General features: G+C 40.6%; 2 protein-coding genes across 3 annotated transcripts; both read right to left on the bottom strand.

Annotated features, from left to right (window-relative positions):
• Positions 1 to 7201: 7201 nt before the first annotated feature.
• LOC126595726 (uncharacterized) lies at positions 7202 to 8967 on the bottom strand. The gene is made up of 2 exons (XM_050262035.1): positions 8001 to 8967; positions 7202 to 7524 (listed from the first exon to the last, which is right to left on the bottom strand). The coding sequence occupies exons 1-2, from the start codon at positions 8136 to 8138 to the stop codon at positions 7318 to 7320; spliced, it is 345 nt and encodes a 114-aa protein (XP_050117992.1). The 5' UTR covers positions 8139 to 8967; the 3' UTR covers positions 7202 to 7317.
• Positions 8968 to 9109: 142 nt separating this feature from the next.
• LOC126595722 (DNA repair protein XRCC4-like) lies at positions 9110 to 17747 on the bottom strand. 2 transcript variants are annotated; one of them, XM_050262028.1, is made up of 4 exons: positions 17306 to 17741; positions 17072 to 17200; positions 9966 to 10088; positions 9110 to 9533 (listed from the first exon to the last, which is right to left on the bottom strand). In XM_050262028.1, exons 1-4 carry the CDS (start codon positions 17588 to 17590, stop codon positions 9291 to 9293), a joined length of 780 nt encoding a protein of 259 aa, XP_050117985.1. In that variant the 5' UTR covers positions 17591 to 17741; the 3' UTR covers positions 9110 to 9290. The 2 variants fall into 2 exon arrangements, with proteins under 2 accessions (XP_050117985.1, XP_050117986.1); XM_050262029.1 differs by lacking the exon at positions 9966 to 10088 and having other exon boundaries at positions 17306 to 17747.
• Positions 17748 to 18677: the final 930 nt, after the last annotated feature.

Raw genomic sequence — 18677 nt, 5'->3', positions numbered from 1 at the left:
GTAATATGTATAAACCCCATCAGAGGTTAAAAAAAAAAAAAAGCCCAAAATAAATGGGCTGGAATGTTGTGTAGAGGGCGAAGGCCCATAAGCCCAAAATAGCTCCAACCAGGCGATCAAAAGTACGTCCAATACTCCATAATTATTCGGCAACCTGCCGCTATTATCACCAACCAGGTGATCAAAAGTACACCCATTACCTCCAAAATTATTCGGCAACCCGCCGCTATTATCACCAACCAGGTGACCAAAAGTACGCCCAGTATTCCAAAAATTATTCGGCAACCTGTCGCTATTACCACCAACCGGGTGATGAAATGTACAACCCGTACTCTAATATCATTTGGCAACTAGCCATTCATGCCACCAACCAGGTGATGAGATGTACAACACGTACTCTAATTTTGGCAACTAGCCATTCATGCCACCAACCAGGTGATGAGATGTACAACCCGTACTCTAATTTGGCAACTAGCCATTCATGCTACCAACCAGGTGATGAAATGTACAACCCGTACTCTCCTTCATGCCACCAACCAGGTGACCAAAAGTACGCCTAGTACTTCAAATTATACATGAGCATTACTCATGTCATTCATACATAAACATTCATGAGCATCACTCATGACAATCATACATAAACATTCATGAGCATCACTCATGTCAATCAACATAAACATTCATGAGCATCACTTATGTCAATCAGCTTCAAAAGCTTCATTTACAAAAGCTCCAGCTTCGAAAGTTTCATTTACAGAACTCTAGCTTCAAAGCTTCACTTGCAAAGCTTCACCTACCAAGCTTCAGTGCAGGGTATACAAATACCGTCTCCGAACAACCGCCACTTCGGCCCATACATGGATTCAATTTGAAGTCTCCAGCCAACAGACTCTATTGACCGAAGACTTTGGGGACTACATTATATACCATATATTGGGCCTCAATTGGGCCTCATGAAAAATACTTGGGGGACTTAGCCCATTATTTATGTATTGAGGAGCGAGCCCTTATTCTATAAAAGGGACTCCCTCACTTTCATTAGAGAGCACCCATTGTTCATGTACTGAGGAGCGAGCCCTTATTTTAGGGACTCTATCACCACCATTAGAGAGCATCGTCACCTACTGAGCAACCGCCTCGCCACGAGCATCGTCGCCTACTGAGCAACCGCCTCGCCACGAGCATCAACTATAGCCCATCATTCATGTATTGAGGAGCGAGCCCTTATTCTATAAAAGGGACTCCCTCACCTTTAAATGCTGCAAGCCGAGTCAACCAAGGCAACATAAGCCACGAGCCGAGCAGTCTCATAGCGTGTGCTACTTCTAGTTGAGCGTCATTTCAGATTGAGCACTGCCTCATATCGAGCATCAGTTCAAGATAACATCTAGTTACTTCGGCCCACACATGGACTGAATTTCAAGTCTCCAGCCAAAAGACTCTATTGACTGAAGACTTAGGGGACTACTGTTTATACCATATTTAGGGCCTCGTATTTAGACCTCGTATAAATACTCGGGGGACTTAAATGTAATTATGTAATAAAGGAAGGGGCAAATATGTAATTAGGGGAGGAGCCCTTATTCTATAAAAGGGCCTCCTCACCCTCACAAACAGGGGGATCATTTCTGAGGCCATTTCTGAAGCCTCTCTCACCCTCTCAACGTTCTCACTCTTAGAGCTCTCTCTCTCCCTCACTTCTCAGAGAAATATAATACAATCAGTGTGGACGTAGCCCAAACCTTGGGGTGAACCACGATACATCTTGTGTCATTTACATTTCATGCAGATTCACAGTCGGATTTACGTTGTTCCAAGACCTCCGGTTTTGTGCATCAACACACAGTATTAGCAAATACCAGAGAGGGTTGAAGTTGTAGAGATGACAACTCAGGAAAACGTGCAAGAAAGGAAGAGTGATCATGTCTTGTTATAGCTTATGTCTTAAGCCTTGTCTGAATTTTAGTGCCAACATTGGATACATTCGAATAATTAGATATTGTATTGGAATGAGGTAGAGGGAGAATTACCTGTAGTTTGCAGGATCTAGGACATGAAGCAAATGAGTTGTACCAATTGGGTTGGAAAGAGTAGTTGCTGATAATGATTGTGTTTCAAATTCCTGCATATCTGAGACTTGATTTGTTGGACTAGTTGCATAATGATGAACCCCAGAAGATGATGTATCCTCATACTGATGCATTGAAGACACATTATTCTTAACTAGGCTTGGATGGATCATAGTGTCATTAATTGAATTTCCCACAGTCATAGGTACTGGAACAAGCACTGAGACTGGTTTAGAACTTGTAGTAGTAAATTGTTCTTTTTGTGACAATCTTGGTGCCTTTGTAGAAGGAAACATGGTCTCATCGAAGATAATATGCCTTGAGATTATTGACTTGTCATTTATTGGGTTATAACAAATCACCTCTTTGTATCCCATTGAATAGCCTAAAAATGCACATTTCAGACCTTGACTGCAATTTATTGACATTATATAGCCTTAACCAAGGATACACACCACACCCAAACAACTTTAATGACTTTAGATCTGGTTGTTTCTTATATAGTTTGTAGTAAGGGGATTCCATGGAGCTAGACTTACATGACATTCTATTTATAAGGAATACAGAATGTGCACAAGCATAATACTAGAATGCAATGGGTAATTTGGCAATGACAAGTAGAGTAAGTATGTACCTATAAACTGTGTACAATTTGATGGAGTACCTATAAAGTGTGTACAATCTGATGGAGTACCTATAAAGTGTGTACAATCTGATGGAGTACCTATAATACTAGTATACTCTCATTCTCCATCAGATTGTACACACTTTATAGGTACTCCAAATTGTGTAAGTATGAAATTATAAAATTTGACAAACGTATGAAAGAGATCTAACTTATAGCACAATGGGAAAATCTAAGTGTATCTTGTGTATTCATCATGAAAAGTTACATAGTATCTATATCCTTCTAATGACTTTACAAGAGATGGGCCCCAAATGTCTGTATGAATATTTTCAAAATGTGAAGTACATTTATCAATCCTAGAAGGAAAGGGAATTCTTTACATTTTACCCTTGATACAATGAGTACACATACTATGCTTATCATCTACCTTAACTGATATACCAGACTTATTCAACATCACAGCTAATATTTCATTTGTAGGATGACCCATTCTTTGATGCTTGGATTTTACCATTTGTCCAAGAAAAGGAAATTAATGTTGAACTATAGACTGCACTCCCTTTGAACATTTGATTACAGGAATTTGAAACAATTGCCTTGGTTTACTCTTTCCTTGGTACAGAATCTCCTTTGTTTTCTTGTCCTGCACAAAAAACTCACTTTCATCACATATAAACCAACTATGGTTATCAACACATAGTTGTTGTACAGATAATAAACTTCTGGAAATATTTGGGACATGCAACACATTATTAAGAACAAGGTCACTGGATTTAGTTTTCAGAATTGTAGAACCAGTATTTGCAATTGATAACCTTGTGCCATTGCCAATGATTATGGTTTCAAAAACTTCAAATGGTTTGACTTGATTGAGCGAATTGACATATGCAATGATATGGTGTGATGCTCCAGAGTTTACTATCCACGCATCATTAGGAATGAATTCTGTTGAAGGATAGTGTTGTGCAGCCATAACATTGAAGGATGATGGTGGTGGTTGTGCTTGATAAGCATAGTTGCCTTTGTGATAACATTCCAGAGCAGAATGACCCATCTTTCCACATATTTGACACTCAACCATGAACTCTGGAGCTGTTGTATTTGTATTCCTTTGAAAATAATTCGTTGCATTATGACCCTTTTTATTACATATCTGACACTCAACAACCACACTGGACCTAGTATCAGTATTCCCGAACCATGCATTAGACCCATTCTGCCTTGTAGTATTAGCTTGAAAACCAGAAGAACTACCAAAGTTAAAGGGTTTTCCTTTATAACCACCATTAGACCTGAAATTGTTGTTGCCCTTGTAGTTTGTAACATTGAATGAATTACTTCCAAATGATTCCTTGAACTGGTATTGTTACTCATGAAACCAAATCCATAAGATGGTGGATAACACGTTGAAAGATCAGATGGAAATGGTTGTGGATATTGCTGAGGAAATGGCTGCAAGTATGGCTGTGGTGCAAGAAGAAATGATTGTGTAGCACCAGTATAAAGAGTCTGAGTTATAGTACCTCCAGTAGTAGATTGAATATGACTGTGCCATGCAGGATTAGATGTAGATTCAGCCCTAAAAGAAGATCTAGTACTAGAGGAATTCAAACCATTAACATATAATGCTGACATGTTCTGAGATAACAGATTTATTTCACCTTCAATTTCCTTTTCAGCACCCAATAATTGTGCCCTAAATTCTTTCTAGGTAATAGATGACTCCCTAGCCAATATTACAGTCCTTATAACAGAATACTCCTTAGGCAAACCTACTAAACCAGCAATTATAATGTCATTATCAGAAATTAACACACCAGCTGCAGTTAATTGCTCATTAATATTCTTCAGTCTCAACATATATTTATCAATAGTATCTGTGCCATTTTGAATAGTATGCAATTCAGTTTTAAGATATTCACTCTAGACTTAGAAACAGATGCATACCTATCCACAAGATTACTCCATGCCTCAAATGAAGTTTTGCATCCTAAAACATACTTCATAGCCTCATCTATAAGAGTTGCCAGTAACAAACTCAAAAGTGCCATATTCGTAGACTCCCATTCAACATAATCTGTTGTAATCTCAGTTGTTACTCCTGATTTTGTATTGATCACGTACTTTGGTGGACATACTGTTGTGCCATCAAAATAGCCAAAAAGCTTATATCCTTTGAGAACTAACTGAAATTGAAACGCCCATTTGACAAAGTTATCATCCCTCAACTTTATAGTTAACATTCCCAATAAATTCTCTACTTTGAATGATGAAGACACCATTGTTGTACACCTTATAGCCAAGAATCTCAAAACAGTTAAAACTCCAACAATATTACCCCTCAAAAGTTTACCAAGAAAATACTGAAATCTTGATTTCACAAGCACTCCAAATTATACCAAGAAAGACTGACACTTTCTTATCACAGGAGATTGATACTGCTTTTCACTTTGCTGACATGAGACACTTTTCTTTAGCACAAGAGATTGACACTCTTTTGCACTTCTCAGAATACAAGAAAGACTGACACTTTCTTTATCACAAAAGATTGACACTCCTTTGCACGTCTCAGAATACACAAATCACAACTAGAATACTCCTCAGCATACTAACCAAACACCATTCTTCATATTTCACATAAAACTCAAATCATAGAAAATCTAATTCACAACAATTGTAGTTATTGCACACATTTCTCATATCAAAAAGCTCCTAATTTACAAATCGCAGTAAACTTCTCAAACAACATTACAGATTTGCATATGGGTACCAAGAACAAAATCACCTGATTTACACCAGAAATCGAACATTTGCATAAACTCCAAGCGCAAAATCTTCAAGAAACCCAGCAATTGAATCGACCAATAGTGTTGATGAACAACAAAATCTTCAAGAAACCCCAAATCTTCAAGAGACCCAGCAATCGAATTGACCGGTAATGTCGATGAGCAGCGGAAAATCACCAGAACCCAATACGATAGCAAACCTCTTCCGGCGATGATACCATATTAACCAATCTATGGATTTATCAAGAACACAAAGATCACACAGAAAGAAAAGAAATGGAAGGAAGAATTGTTCTCAGATTTCTTAGTAATGAAGATTTCTTACAAAGCTTACAAACTGAATGTGAAGGATCAAATGGTTATATATAATAACCAATAACAACCCACAATTACACTATTACCCTCTAACATCCTTACTCAATTACAAAATTGTCCTCCTTAACAAACTCAATCCCAACTACCTTTGTAACTAACTTGACTCACATTTACTTGCCATGTGTCATTGGTTAATAACCGGAAAGCCTTGCGGCTAAAGCCGACGCTCGACTCAAAGCCCTTGAGCCATTGCCTTAGGGGTAGGGTTTCTGGAAGTCCAGAAAAGGTGAGAATGATCTTAGTGGCGTACCGGGATATCCTAAGGAGCTTGTCGACGCCATCACGCTTTGCGAGGTAGACTTAGAGATGGTTTAGAAAGTCATTTGGCTTGGGCTTCAACAATGGATTGATTCGATTTTGCTGGTTCAGTATGGAGCTGTGTGTTAGAGAGATGTGGTAGGGGGAGAGAGAGAAATGACGTGGATGGAGTAGAAAAGGGAGGGAGAAGAGTGGGTGCAAAGGAGAGAAGGGTGGGTGCAAACGCCCAATTTTTTTTTTAATTTTTTAATATCCACGTGACGCTCAGTCATTGCTCACGTGGATGCCACATCAGCAATTAACGGCAAACTTAACAGCAACCTTAACGGATGTATGAAAGTGTCCCAAAATTATAACTTTATGTACCCCTCTAGGATGAAAAAACCTTCATGTACCAAATGTTGAAAACCAAGAAACTTTAAGGTAATAAACTGAGATTAACCCAAAAAAAAAAAAAGTAATGCAAAAGGGGGTCACTAAGGACCTTATTAGTCATTTTACAAATGGACAAATTTATAATTAAAAAATTCATTAAAAGGTGGATGAGAAGATAAGACTTTGGGGTAGGAATAATAGCTCTAAACCAAAATTAAACTGGAAAGAATTAAAATCCAGTTTTACCCGTCCAAATTGGGGTGTATGTAATGGTTTGGTACTAAGGTGCTTTTATAAAAAGTGGGTATAAAAAAAAAAGCTGAATTCAAAAAAATGTTTGGTAAACACTTAAAAACAACTTATTTTCACAGTTTTGGGTGGAAAAGGCTGAAAACATGAAGCAGCAAAAATGAGTTTATTCTCACAACACAACAGAAGCAGTTTTTTTTTTTTCAAAGTACAGCAATACCAAACCAGTTCTATATCTGTTTGAAATATGCCTTAGAAAACTCAAAATTGTGGGTATTTTGCTATTGAGTTTGATGTAATTCTATTGTTAATTTGCAATTTCATTAATTTTCATTATCCTGCTTTTTAGTCAGATATTGTACCAAACGTTTTATTAAGTTAATCTAACTTAGTCTATTCTAAGCTAATCTAACTTAATCCTTAGAGCTAGTCCAAACCGAAGTAATCCAGTACAACAAAAGCACTCTAAAAAACTAGTGGAAATCTTGCTAATTCATTTTTCAATACCTGAATTATTTTTACCACCAATCGTCCAATTACAATTCAAACAAATAATATTCCATAAGCATTTAATGGCCTAAAATTCTTCATCCTCCTCTTCTTCCTTGTGGAACTTCCAAACCGAAGCCATAATCCCATTAGATGTTGAGCATTTGGGCTTTTCACCTCTTTGGTTCTGTTTAGAATTGGTCTTTTGGATGATCTTCACTGTCTTCAATTCATCTGGTCTCTTTCTCAAATACTCCTTTAATTCTTTCTCCTCTATCGAATCTATCATGTTCGTCTGCGAGAACGAGATGAAAATATTACTCGTCATCGTCATACATGTGTTATATGTTTTAACGTCGTTTATCCCATAAACTTCAATACATCAGACACAAAATGAGTGTGCGATGACATTCTGAGAAAGAAAATAACATTATCCCGTTATGGTATACGGTTTTTATCAGAATAACGCCTTTCAAATACCATTGACTGCATTGATTTCATCATGCGAGCATCAAAATGATCAACAGTCCAAAATGCTTTATCACATCCCTCAAGTGAGAATCAAACATGGAAAATGATGTGCACACAATTTTTTCTTCTACACATTTTTGGGGCGTTCAGATTGAATAAATCAAACAAAAACAATGAAAATAATTAAACAAAAATGTATAAGGCGAATAAATGGTGCGTGCTTATGATTTCCTGTCAAATATCTATAGTACGCACATACAAGAAAAATGAGGCCACAAAAAATGAATGAAATATAAGTACCCATGTTTTGAGATCTTGTATTTGTTTCTCCAAAAGCTCTTCATCCTTGTCTGCGAGGCTTTTTCTCTCCTCCCACGAAATAACTCCTGGCTCCATGGCTGGCTTTGGTTTCTTCTTTCCTTCCCTCACTGTAGACATTGTTTTCTTCTGATTTCACAAATCCCCAATTCCAAAGATTGGATAAAATAAATGTAGTAAAAATCTGCAGCGAAATCACACAAATAATGTGCTACACGAACATATAGGAAAGTAGAAAGTAACGGTTAAAGCTAGACAGTTACATAACAAAAATATGTTAAAGAAAAAAAAAGACTGGAGAAAAGCTTAACAAAAGATCTTCCTGGTAGATGTGGATTAGGAAAACTTTTAACCATCATTGTGACGAAATGTGTCAATCATACAATGTCACATGTAAGTTTTTCTGCACATAACATTATATGATTGACATAAGACATCACAGTAACGATATATCAGTGCGGTAAATATCGCCTCACAAATTAGGCAAAATGTGTTTGTCCAACGTTGCAACCCAGTTTGAATCTCCTTTCCTTAAGTTTAGAGTGATGACTGTGCCAATCATACAACGTCACGTGCAAGTTTTTCTCTACATAGCATTATATGGTGGGCACGGAACATCATTGTGGCGGTATAAAGGCTTTTGAGCGTAAGGTTGTTAGCTACATACATACTAATACACGGCTACTGCAAGGGTTAGAAGATTGATGAGGGTGTACAATTCTTTAAGAAAATGCGTTGCAACGGATTGGAACCTAGTCCGGTATCTTACAACACACTTATAGGAGCTTTATATCGTGCTGGCAAAGTTACAACCGCACAGAAACCTTTTGAAGAGATGCAAACTTGCGGTCAAACCCTTGTCTTGTCTACATATACCGTTATGTTGGATGGACTCTGCAAGAATGGAAACATTGAGGAGGCGACGGAATTGTTTGAGTCCGTCAAGGATCCAAAACTTGAACCTGGCATTCAGTTTTGGAGTATAAGTAAAACTGAAGCATAACAAATAAAACTGGCCTAGAAACCTGAACTAGACCCGCGGAACCAGTTCGTGGTTAGGCCGTGTTTCTGTTTACGAAGCTTAGAACAGCTGTGAAACGAGATCTTGATAGAAGTACAGAAGTGTGTATTCCTCTGAAGATCTCAGTACTATTAAAAAGGAACTCTGCAATATCATACACATTAAATAGGAAGTTACAAACTTATAGGAACATCCTGGGCGCAGAATATTTGACATAAGCATGCTGAAATTTAGAATTGACGAGTGACACGCTACTTGTGCGTTCCCCTCTTTCGACCTCTACCTCGAGACCTAATGGTTGGAACATCCTTGGAGGTAGCTGGATAATCTTTCAAAAATTCTTCCTCGCTTTTGTCATCGCCACTGACATAAGGTTCAGTTTGTTCTGAACTTGCTTCCTCTTCTTCTGGCAGTTTCCCAGCAACCTCTTTGTTTGAAAGCTTATCTCGGAGCTCTCTTAGTTTAGCTTTCTTTGAATTCAAGACGCCAAGAAACTACAAGATGTTAAAGACATGTCAGTCAAGAGATTCAGGAAAAAAAAAACTGCACAAGTCTCAATTAAATGAGTGAGATGGGAACAAATCAATCACATCCCAAATGGTCAAAGCATTAAAAGTGACCGCATGATCAAAATATGATTCTGATACACATTTGGCCAGATCATGCAAATTTAGTTGAAAACAAAAGAATCTCTGAAAAGCAAAGACATCAAATACTAGACTCTAACCATTGTAGGGAATTTTTCATATGAAGAACTAACTTTCGCAAGGGTATATTATTTACTGAACATACTGCACTCTAAAGTGCAAAGAATGCCAACTGTATTATATGGCAGGAGAAGTTTGAAGCTCCATTTACAGAATACAGAAACATTTTGAGAACACAGAAAATCGATGAATAGCTAATAGAGGTATGGTATGGTGCACCTTTGCATAAATAGCGGACTCAAATTCTATCTTCTCATTGGTAATCTTCTCACTCTGTGCTAGACACTTCTCAGCTTCCACTTTCAACCTCTCAAATGATTGAGTTTTTCTCACAACTTCTTCCTATACACACACATACATATTATGAATGAAACAAGCAAACAAGTTAAACTCACTCTCATAAGCACCTCCAGCAGAATATACTGACTCAAATATGCATGATATGTACAACAACAACAACAACAACAACAAAGCCTTTTCCCACTAAGTGGGGTCGGCTATATGAATCCTAGAACGCCATTGCGCTCGGTTTTGTGTCATGTCCTCCGTTAGATCCAAGTACTCTAAGTCTTTTCTTAGAGTCTCTTCCAAAGTTTTCCTAGGTCTTCCTCTACCCCTTCGGCCCTGAACCTCTGTCCCGTAGTCACATCTTCGAACCGGAGCGTCAGTCGGCCTTCTTTGCACATGTCCAAATCACCGGAGCCGATTTTCTCTCATCTTTCCTACAATTTCGGCTACTCCTACTTTACCTCGGATATCCTCATTCCCAATCTTATCCTTTCTCGTGTGCCCACACATCCCACGAAGCATCCTCATCTCCGCTACACCCATTTTGTGTACGTGTTGATGCTTCACCGCCCAACATTCTGTGCCATACAACATCGCTGGCCTTATTGCCGTCCTATAAAATTTTCCCTTGAGCTTCAGTGGCCTACTACAGTCACACAACACGACGGATGCACTCTTACACTTCATCCATCCAGCTCGTATTCTATGGTTGAGATCTCCATCTAATTCTCTGTTCTCTTGCAAGATAGATCCTAGGTAGCGAAAACGGTCGCTTTTTGTGATCTTCGCTAGATTGCTCCGGTCATTAGTGTGGATAAGTATATAAATGGATAGAGATAGGAAAGCAAACACAAGATGTACGTGGTTCACCCAGATTGGCTACGTCCACGGAATAGAAGAGTTCTCATTAATTGTGAAGGGTTTACACAAGTACATAGGTTCAAGCTCTCCTTTAGTGAGTACAAGTGAATGATTTAGTACAAATGACATTAGGAAATATTGTGGGAGAATGATCTCGTAATCACGAAACTTCTAAGTATCGGAGTGTGGTGTCGTCTTGACTTGCCTTATCTGTCTCATAGGTAGATGTGGCATCTTCTCTGGAAATACTCTTCCTCCATCCAGGGGTGGTATCTTTAACTGGTGGAGATGCACAAGGTAATGTATCAATTTCACTTGAAGCTTACTTGTAGTTTCAGGCTTGGTCAAGCGCGATACAAACCATGTAGTAGGAGTCCCCCAAGTCGCTGAGCTAGGGGGTCTGCTGAAAGAGGTGACAGACAAGGTAAGCAATCAGAGCTCCGACTGATTGTTCACCTTCTCCCCATCTTGCAGCAGCATGAAGGATAAAGAGAAGAAAAATGAGAAGAGATGATATGAGATACTTTTGCTTTTGAAGAAGTAACTTTCCACAGGCTTATTCTTGAACTGAGCTGGAGGGTTTTCTGGTTTCCTCCAGAGTATAAGGCCGACTGAAGAATTTGAGGGTCAAAACAAGTCCATCAAATCTAGAGTACGTTCCACCCTGCTGATATGGGATACTTTTGCTTTTGACAGAGTAATGGATGTATCGGCACGTGTGCTGTTACGCTTGTCTCCACATGCTTCCTTGTATCCTTCGCACTTGCCCTATCTGTTCCTCAAGCAGATGCGGAATCTTCCCTGGAAACATAAGATGTTGAAGATGAGTACTCGAGAGCAATGCCAGGTAAGTAATCAGGTAAGGGGTTCCAGGCAGTCAGTTCTTGGCTGGAAGCTTAATTCCAAGTGCTGACTGATTGCTCTCTTTCTCCTTGTCTTGCAGGTAAAAACAAGGTCAAAGGAAAAGACAGGGAAAAAGCATGATATGGGATACTCTTGCTTTTAACCCTGATGATATGAGATATTCTTGCTCTAGTATAGCTTGTTTGCAAAGGTATTATCGGGGGGAAAGAAAGCTGAATATTTCGAAAGGCTTCGTTGGGAGTGCCCTCTCAAATATGATGAAGGGTTGAGCATTTTTGCAGGTCTGCCTGTCCGTTGGGGATGGAGGTCGACATATATAGGAGTCTCCCTAACAACAAGTAGTAATGTTATTCCTTTACCCTGCTTGGTCATAGCACAGGAGTGGGAGCTGCCAGTTTCACATGTTTTAACTCTGTCAGAGCACTTTAAAAAAGTGGTCTGTGGTATCTGGCTCTCGAGATTCGGAGAACGATGCCTCTTCGATTTTTGAGAAAGCAATCATGCTGGGGGTCTGGCTCTCGAGATTCGGAGAGCAGTGTCTCTTCGATTTTTGAGGAAGTAATCATGTTGGGAGTCTGGCTCTCGAGATTCGGAGGGCGGTGCCTCTTCGATTTTGGAGCAAGCAATCCTGTTGGGAGTGTTGTCTCGAATGTGAGTAAAGGTTGGGCATGTTTGCTAGTCTACCTTGCCACGAAACACAAAGGTTGACACACAGGGACTTTCCAATTATCCAGCAATGGTACTGTTCCTTTATCCTCTCTTCGCTTTTGAGAAAGTAGTCATGTTGGGAGTCTGGCTCTCGAGATTGTGAGTAAAGGTTGGGCATGTTTGCTAGTCTACCTTGCCACGAAGCACAGAGGTTAACACACAGGGACTTTCCAATTATCCAGCAGTGGTACTGTTCCTTTACCCTAGTGGGTAATAATATGGTAGCTAGACCTTCAAAATTTATGTGCCTAAACTTTGTTAGTGCTGTTTCTTTGCTATTCTTTTACCTTTCTTGGTCAGAGCGATGTAGTGTGAGCTGCAAGCTTCACGTGCTCAACTTTGGCAGAGAACTTTGGCAAAGTTATCTGTGGTACCCATGAGCTATTGTTGCGTGTGGGAAGTGGGTGATTGAACAGTAGGATTCATGTGCTTTCTACTTCACCAGAAGTCTTCGACAGAATGCCCATAATTTCTGCAAAGCTGAGTGTGCGTGTGACAGGTGCTGACAAGGCTAGAAAAGTAGGTGCCTTTTCGATTTCTGAGATCGGCCCTCGTGGTCTCTGAGCAGCCCAGCTTTTGAGAAAGCGAGCGCCTCTTCGATTGATTCGGAGAACGATGCCTCATCGATTTTTGAGAAAGCAATCATGCTGGGGGTCTGGCTCTCGAAGATTCGGGGAGCAGTGTCTCTTCGATTTTTGAGAAAGTAATCATGTTGGGAGTCTGGCTCTCGAGATTCGGAGGGCGGTGCCTCTTCGATTTTGGAGCAAGCAATCTTGTTGGGAGTGTTTTATCGAATGTGAGTAAAGGTTGGGCATGTTTGCTAGTCTACCTTGCCACGAAGCACAGAGGTTGACACACAGGGACTTTCCAATTATCTAGCAATGGTACTGTTCCTTTACCCTCTCTTCGATTTTTAAGAAAGTAGGCATGTTGGGAGTCTGGCTCTCGAGATTCGGAGGACAGTGCCTCTTCGATTTCGGAGCAAGCAATCTTGTTGGGAGTGTTTTCTCGAATGTGAGTAAAGGTTGGGCATGTTTGCTAGTCTACCTTGCCACGAAGCACAGAGGTTGACACACAGGGACTTTCCAATTATCCAGCAGTGGTACTGTTCCTTTACCCTTATGGGTAATAATATGGTAGCTAGACCTTCAAAATTTATGGGTCTAAACTTTGTTAGTGCTGTTTCTTTGCTATTCTTTTACCCTTCTTGGTCAGAGCGATGTAGTGGGAGCTGCAAGCTTCACGTGCTCAACTTTGGCAGAGAACTTTGACAAAGTTATCTGTGGTACCCATGAGCTATTGTTGCGTGTGGGAAGTGGGTGATTGAACAGTAAGATTCATGTGTTTTCTACTTCCCCAGAAGTCTTCGACAGAATGCCCATAATTTTCGCAAAGCTGAGTGTGCGTGTGACAGGTGCTGACAAGGCTGGAAAAGTAGGTGCCTCTTCGATTTCTGAGATCGGCCCTCGTGGTCTCTGGGGAGCCCAGCTTTTGAGAAAGCGAGCGCCTCTTCGATTTCTGAGATCGGCCTTCGTGGTCTTTGAGCAGCCCAACTTTTGAGAAAGCAAACGCCTCTTCGATTTCTGAGATCAACCCTCGTGATCTCTAAGCAGCCCAGCTTTTGAGAAAGCAAACGCCTCTTCGATTTCTGAGCAGGCGCCTCTTCGATTTCTGAAGCTCCGTCGAGTGCAGATTTTTATAGGGGCTGGCATTAAGTTCCAAAGCACACTTGAATCTCCACCAGTAGAAGCTTCATTCTTGCACTTCTAAGATCTTGATTTGTCCGACCTCTTCTCTCTTCAACACCTTTGAAAATGTCTGGCCCCTCCGACCGTCGTTTTGACTTGAACCTTGTTGAAGAGGCAGCCCCGCCTTCTCCAGACAACATATGGCGCCCATCCTTCGTCTCCCCTACTGGTCCTCTTACCGTTGGGGATTCCGTGATGAAGAATGATATGACCGCTGCGGTGGTGGCCAGGAACCTTCTCACTCCCAAAGATAACAGACTACTTTCCAAACGGTCTGATGAGTTAGCTGTTAAGGATTCGCTGGCTCTCAGTGTTCAGTGTGCAGGTTCTGTGTCTAATATGGCCCAACGCCTATTTGCTCGAACCCGCCAAGTTGAATCATTGGCGGCTGAAGTGATGAGTCTCAAACAGGAGATTAGAGGGCTCAAGCATGAGAATAAACAGTTGCACCGGCTCGCACATGACTATGCTACAAACATGAAGAGGAAGCTTGACCAGATGAAGGAATCTGATGGTCAGGTTTTACTTGATCATCAGAGATTTGTGGGTTTGTTCCAAAGGCATTTATTGCCTTCGTCTTCTGGGGCTGTACCGCGTAATGAAGCTCCGAATGATCAACCTCTGATGCCTCCTCCTTCTAGGGTTCTGTCCAGTACTGAGGCTCCAAATGATCCCCCTCCGGTGCCTTCTCTTTCTGGGGCTCTACCGACTGCTGAGACTTCTCCTAAGCAACCTTTGTGAAGGCTCCCTCTTGTGTGTTTATTTTGACTCATGTATATGTACATATTTGTAGCTTATCGGGGATATCAATAAATAAGTTTTCCTTAATTTCAACGTATTGTGTTAAATACACCAAAGCCTTCTTCGCTAAGTTCTTTGAATTTTCTTTTGTTGAAGCCTGTATGTTGAAGCTTTCTTGGTGGAGCATGTAGGTTGGGGTAGTGTTCCCTTAATTTCCCGAGTGAGGAAAACTTCTCGGTTGGAGACTTGGAAAATCCAAGTCACTGAGTGGGATCGGCTATATGAATCTTAGAACGCCATTGTGCTCGATCCTGTGTCATGTCCTTCGTTAGATCCAAGTACTCTAAGTCTTTTCTTAGAGTCTCTTCCAAAGTTTTCCTAGGTCTTCCTCTACCCCTTCGGCCCTGAACCTCTGTCCCATAGTCGCATCTTCTAATCGGAGCGTCAGTAGGCCTTCTTTGCACATGTCCAAACCACCGTAACCGATTTTCTCTCATCTTTCCTTCAATTTCGGCTACTCCTACTTTACCCCGGATATCCTCATTCCTAATCTTATCCTTTCTCGTGTGCCCACACATCCAACGAAGCATCCTCATCTCCGCTACACCCATTTTGTGTACGTGTTGATGTTTCACCGCCCAACATTCTGTGCCATACAGCATCGCCGGCCTTATTGCCGTCCTATAAAATTTTCCCTTGAGCTTCAGTGGCATACGGCGGTCACACAACACGCCGGATGCACTCTTCCACTTCATCCATCCAGCTTGTATTCTATGGTTGAGATCTCCATCTAATTCTCCGTTCTTTTGCAAGATAGATCCTAGGTAACGAAAACGGTCGCTCTTTGGTATTTCTTGATCTCCGATCCTCACCCCTAACTCGTTTTGGCCTCCATTTGCACTGAACTTGCACTCCATATATTCTGTCTTTGATCGGCTTAGGCGAAGACCTTTAGATTCCAACACTTCTCTCCAAAGGTTAAGCTTTGCATTTACCCCTTCCTGAGTTTCATCTATCAACACTATATCGTCTGCGAAAAGCATACACCAAGGAATATCATCTTGAATATGTCCTGTTAACTCATCCATTACCAACGCAAAAAGGTAAGGACTTAAGGATGAGCCTTGATGTAATCCTACAGTTATAGGAAAGCTTTCGGTTTGTCCTTCATGAGTTCTTACGGCAGTCTTTGCTCCTTCATACATATCCTTTATAGCTTGGATATATGCTACTCGTACTCCTTTCTTCTCTAAAATCCTCCAAAGAATGTCTCTTGGGACCCTATCATACGCTTTTTCCAAATCTATAAAGACCATGTGTAAATCCTTTTTCCCATCTCTATATCTTTCCATCAATCTTCGTAAGAGATAGATTGCCTCCATGGTTGAGCGCCCTGGCATGAACCCGAATTGGTTGTCCGAAACCCGTGTCTCTTGCCTCAATCTATGCTCAATGACTCTCTCCCAGAGCTTCATTGTATGACTCATTAGTTTAATACCCCTATAGTTCATGCAATTTTGTACGTCGCCCTTATTCTTGTAGATAGGCACCAAAGTGCTCGTTCGCCACTCATTTGGCATAGAAACACAAATCAGTGACTTATTAATAGTTGTAAAAACAAGGAAACCGACATACTATACACCACTCTTCATTATTGACATGAGTAATCAACCAGATACTATTCCAACTTTAATGCAAGTTACGTCAGATGCAATCAGCTCTTTCCTAGACAATGTAGAGCGGCAGACTGGAAGTCTAAAAAACTCTAGCTCAACATTGGCTTCTCCGATAAACCCAACGCAAGATCAAGTTTACAAAAAATCACAATCTTTTGTGCAACAAAGTTGAGAGAAAATCTTCAGAGTCTGCAGTCTGTACATATATATACAATTCAAATCCGGTGCATAGTAGATGAAATTACCCATCTAGGTTCTTTCAGAAACACTAAATACTTTGAAAATCCAAATCACAACTCATCTTTCGATTAAATTTCCAAAAATTCCAACAGGGTTTCAAAATTGCGTGGATTCCAACCTAGTTTTCTTATCATTCCTATTAATATCCAACACTTCGTAGCAAAAAATAATTAAGTTTATAAAAAGGAGGGAAATTTACACTTAGCCCAACATTTGCATCCATGAGAAAATCCAACACCGCCGCCGTGGTTTGCTTACTGTTTGGCGACGGCTGACATTTCCACCGCCATTCGAGCTTCGTCCCTTCCTTCTCAAACGTCCATGAAAGCTGTACAAACAATCAATCTCAATCGAATGATTACTCAACTTTAATTACAACTAACATAATTTCCCCAAGAAATTAAGTTAATAAAAAGCTTCAATTTTTAATTACTCTTTTGTAGCCGTCGCCGGCGTCGGCGAACCCGTATACGGAGTCAGGGTGCTGAAACCCTAAGTAGCGCTCGGCCAGCGCCACGTACTCGGAGACCGGCTGGTCCCACTGAGCGGCACGGTCGCTGACCTGGTCTTCGGAGGCGGAGCAGATCCAGGCGTTGCGGCCGTCGGTGATGGAGAGTTCGAAGCGGGAGGGGAACCACGTGCCCTTGACGAAGATTGGTTGCTGGGATTCTTGGAGATCGAGCTTTAGGCACGTGTGTTTGGGGGTGGGGGCCTCCATTGTTGTGGGCTGTGGAGCTTCCTCTGCACGCTGAGTCTCTGAAATTGAAGAGAGATGGAGGGAAGGACTTTGATTTTAGGGGTTTGTGGGGTTCAACTCTTCCCGCCTTCTTTTGATGACTCCAGCTGGATTGGTATTGTTCTGCTTCGAAAAAAAAAGGTTTCTCTGGTGTTATGAAATTAAGCCGCAGAAGAGTATTTGGTGTATTTTTTTGTAAAAGTGTTTTAAGAAAAAAAAAATAGTATTATAGTGTTTGATAAATTTTTTTTATAAAACAGCTATGATTGTTTGAAATAACCAAAAGATAATGACAAACAAAAAATTAATCTAAAAAAAGTAATCAACAACTCTTCGGAAAAAAAATGAATAGAGAAGTAATCAATTTTTCTTACTTCTCTCTCAATTTTTCTTGTTTTCTCCACAAACCCTAATTTTTTCCACAAACCATATCACCTTCCCCAATTAATTTTTTCCCGACCCTCCATCCCCAATGTTTGTTTCCCGACACCCATACACTCATCCCTTCACTCTTCCCACCCCTTTTTCACTCACTCTCCCATCCCCAAATTTAAAAATCCAAACAAATAAATAATGAAATTTTAGACAAGAGAAGCTTACCAGAGGAAGGACGCCGAGCCAGATAACGCGACCTGGAGAATGAGAGAGATCGTTGGGAGGAATGACACACCCCGACCTAGAGGATCAAGGCGTGCTGGCCGTCACGTGAGCGTGACGTAACCAAAAGTGCGACACGGAAGCAAGACATAACAAAATATAAAGGAATTCAAACCAATCTCTAGTAGAACCACCTACTAGAATAAAAGGATGAGTTATAAGGTAAACACATAAATTCAGAGCATAGGTTTAAGTGCAGTCAAGTAGGACCAAAATAAAAGTACATCACCCGCAGGTGAGTCCTACATGTAGAGCGTCTGTCAGAATGCCGGAAAAAGACCTCGAGAGTCACCAACCGCAAATTAGAACCTGGAAGGGCGCAAAACAAAGATGAGTGGGTCAGTAAAATCAAAGATTTTCCAAAACATTCCATTTAAAACATTTCTAACCCCTCACCGTAAAACTTGTATAC

This window comes from Malus sylvestris, chromosome 13 (assembly GCF_916048215.2).
Source record: "Malus sylvestris chromosome 13, drMalSylv7.2, whole genome shotgun sequence".
In the NCBI taxonomy this organism is placed as follows: Eukaryota; Viridiplantae; Streptophyta; class Magnoliopsida; order Rosales; family Rosaceae; genus Malus; species Malus sylvestris.
The sequence above is the reverse complement of the archived record's forward strand: the minus strand, read 5'-3'. Positions and strand labels throughout refer to the sequence as shown.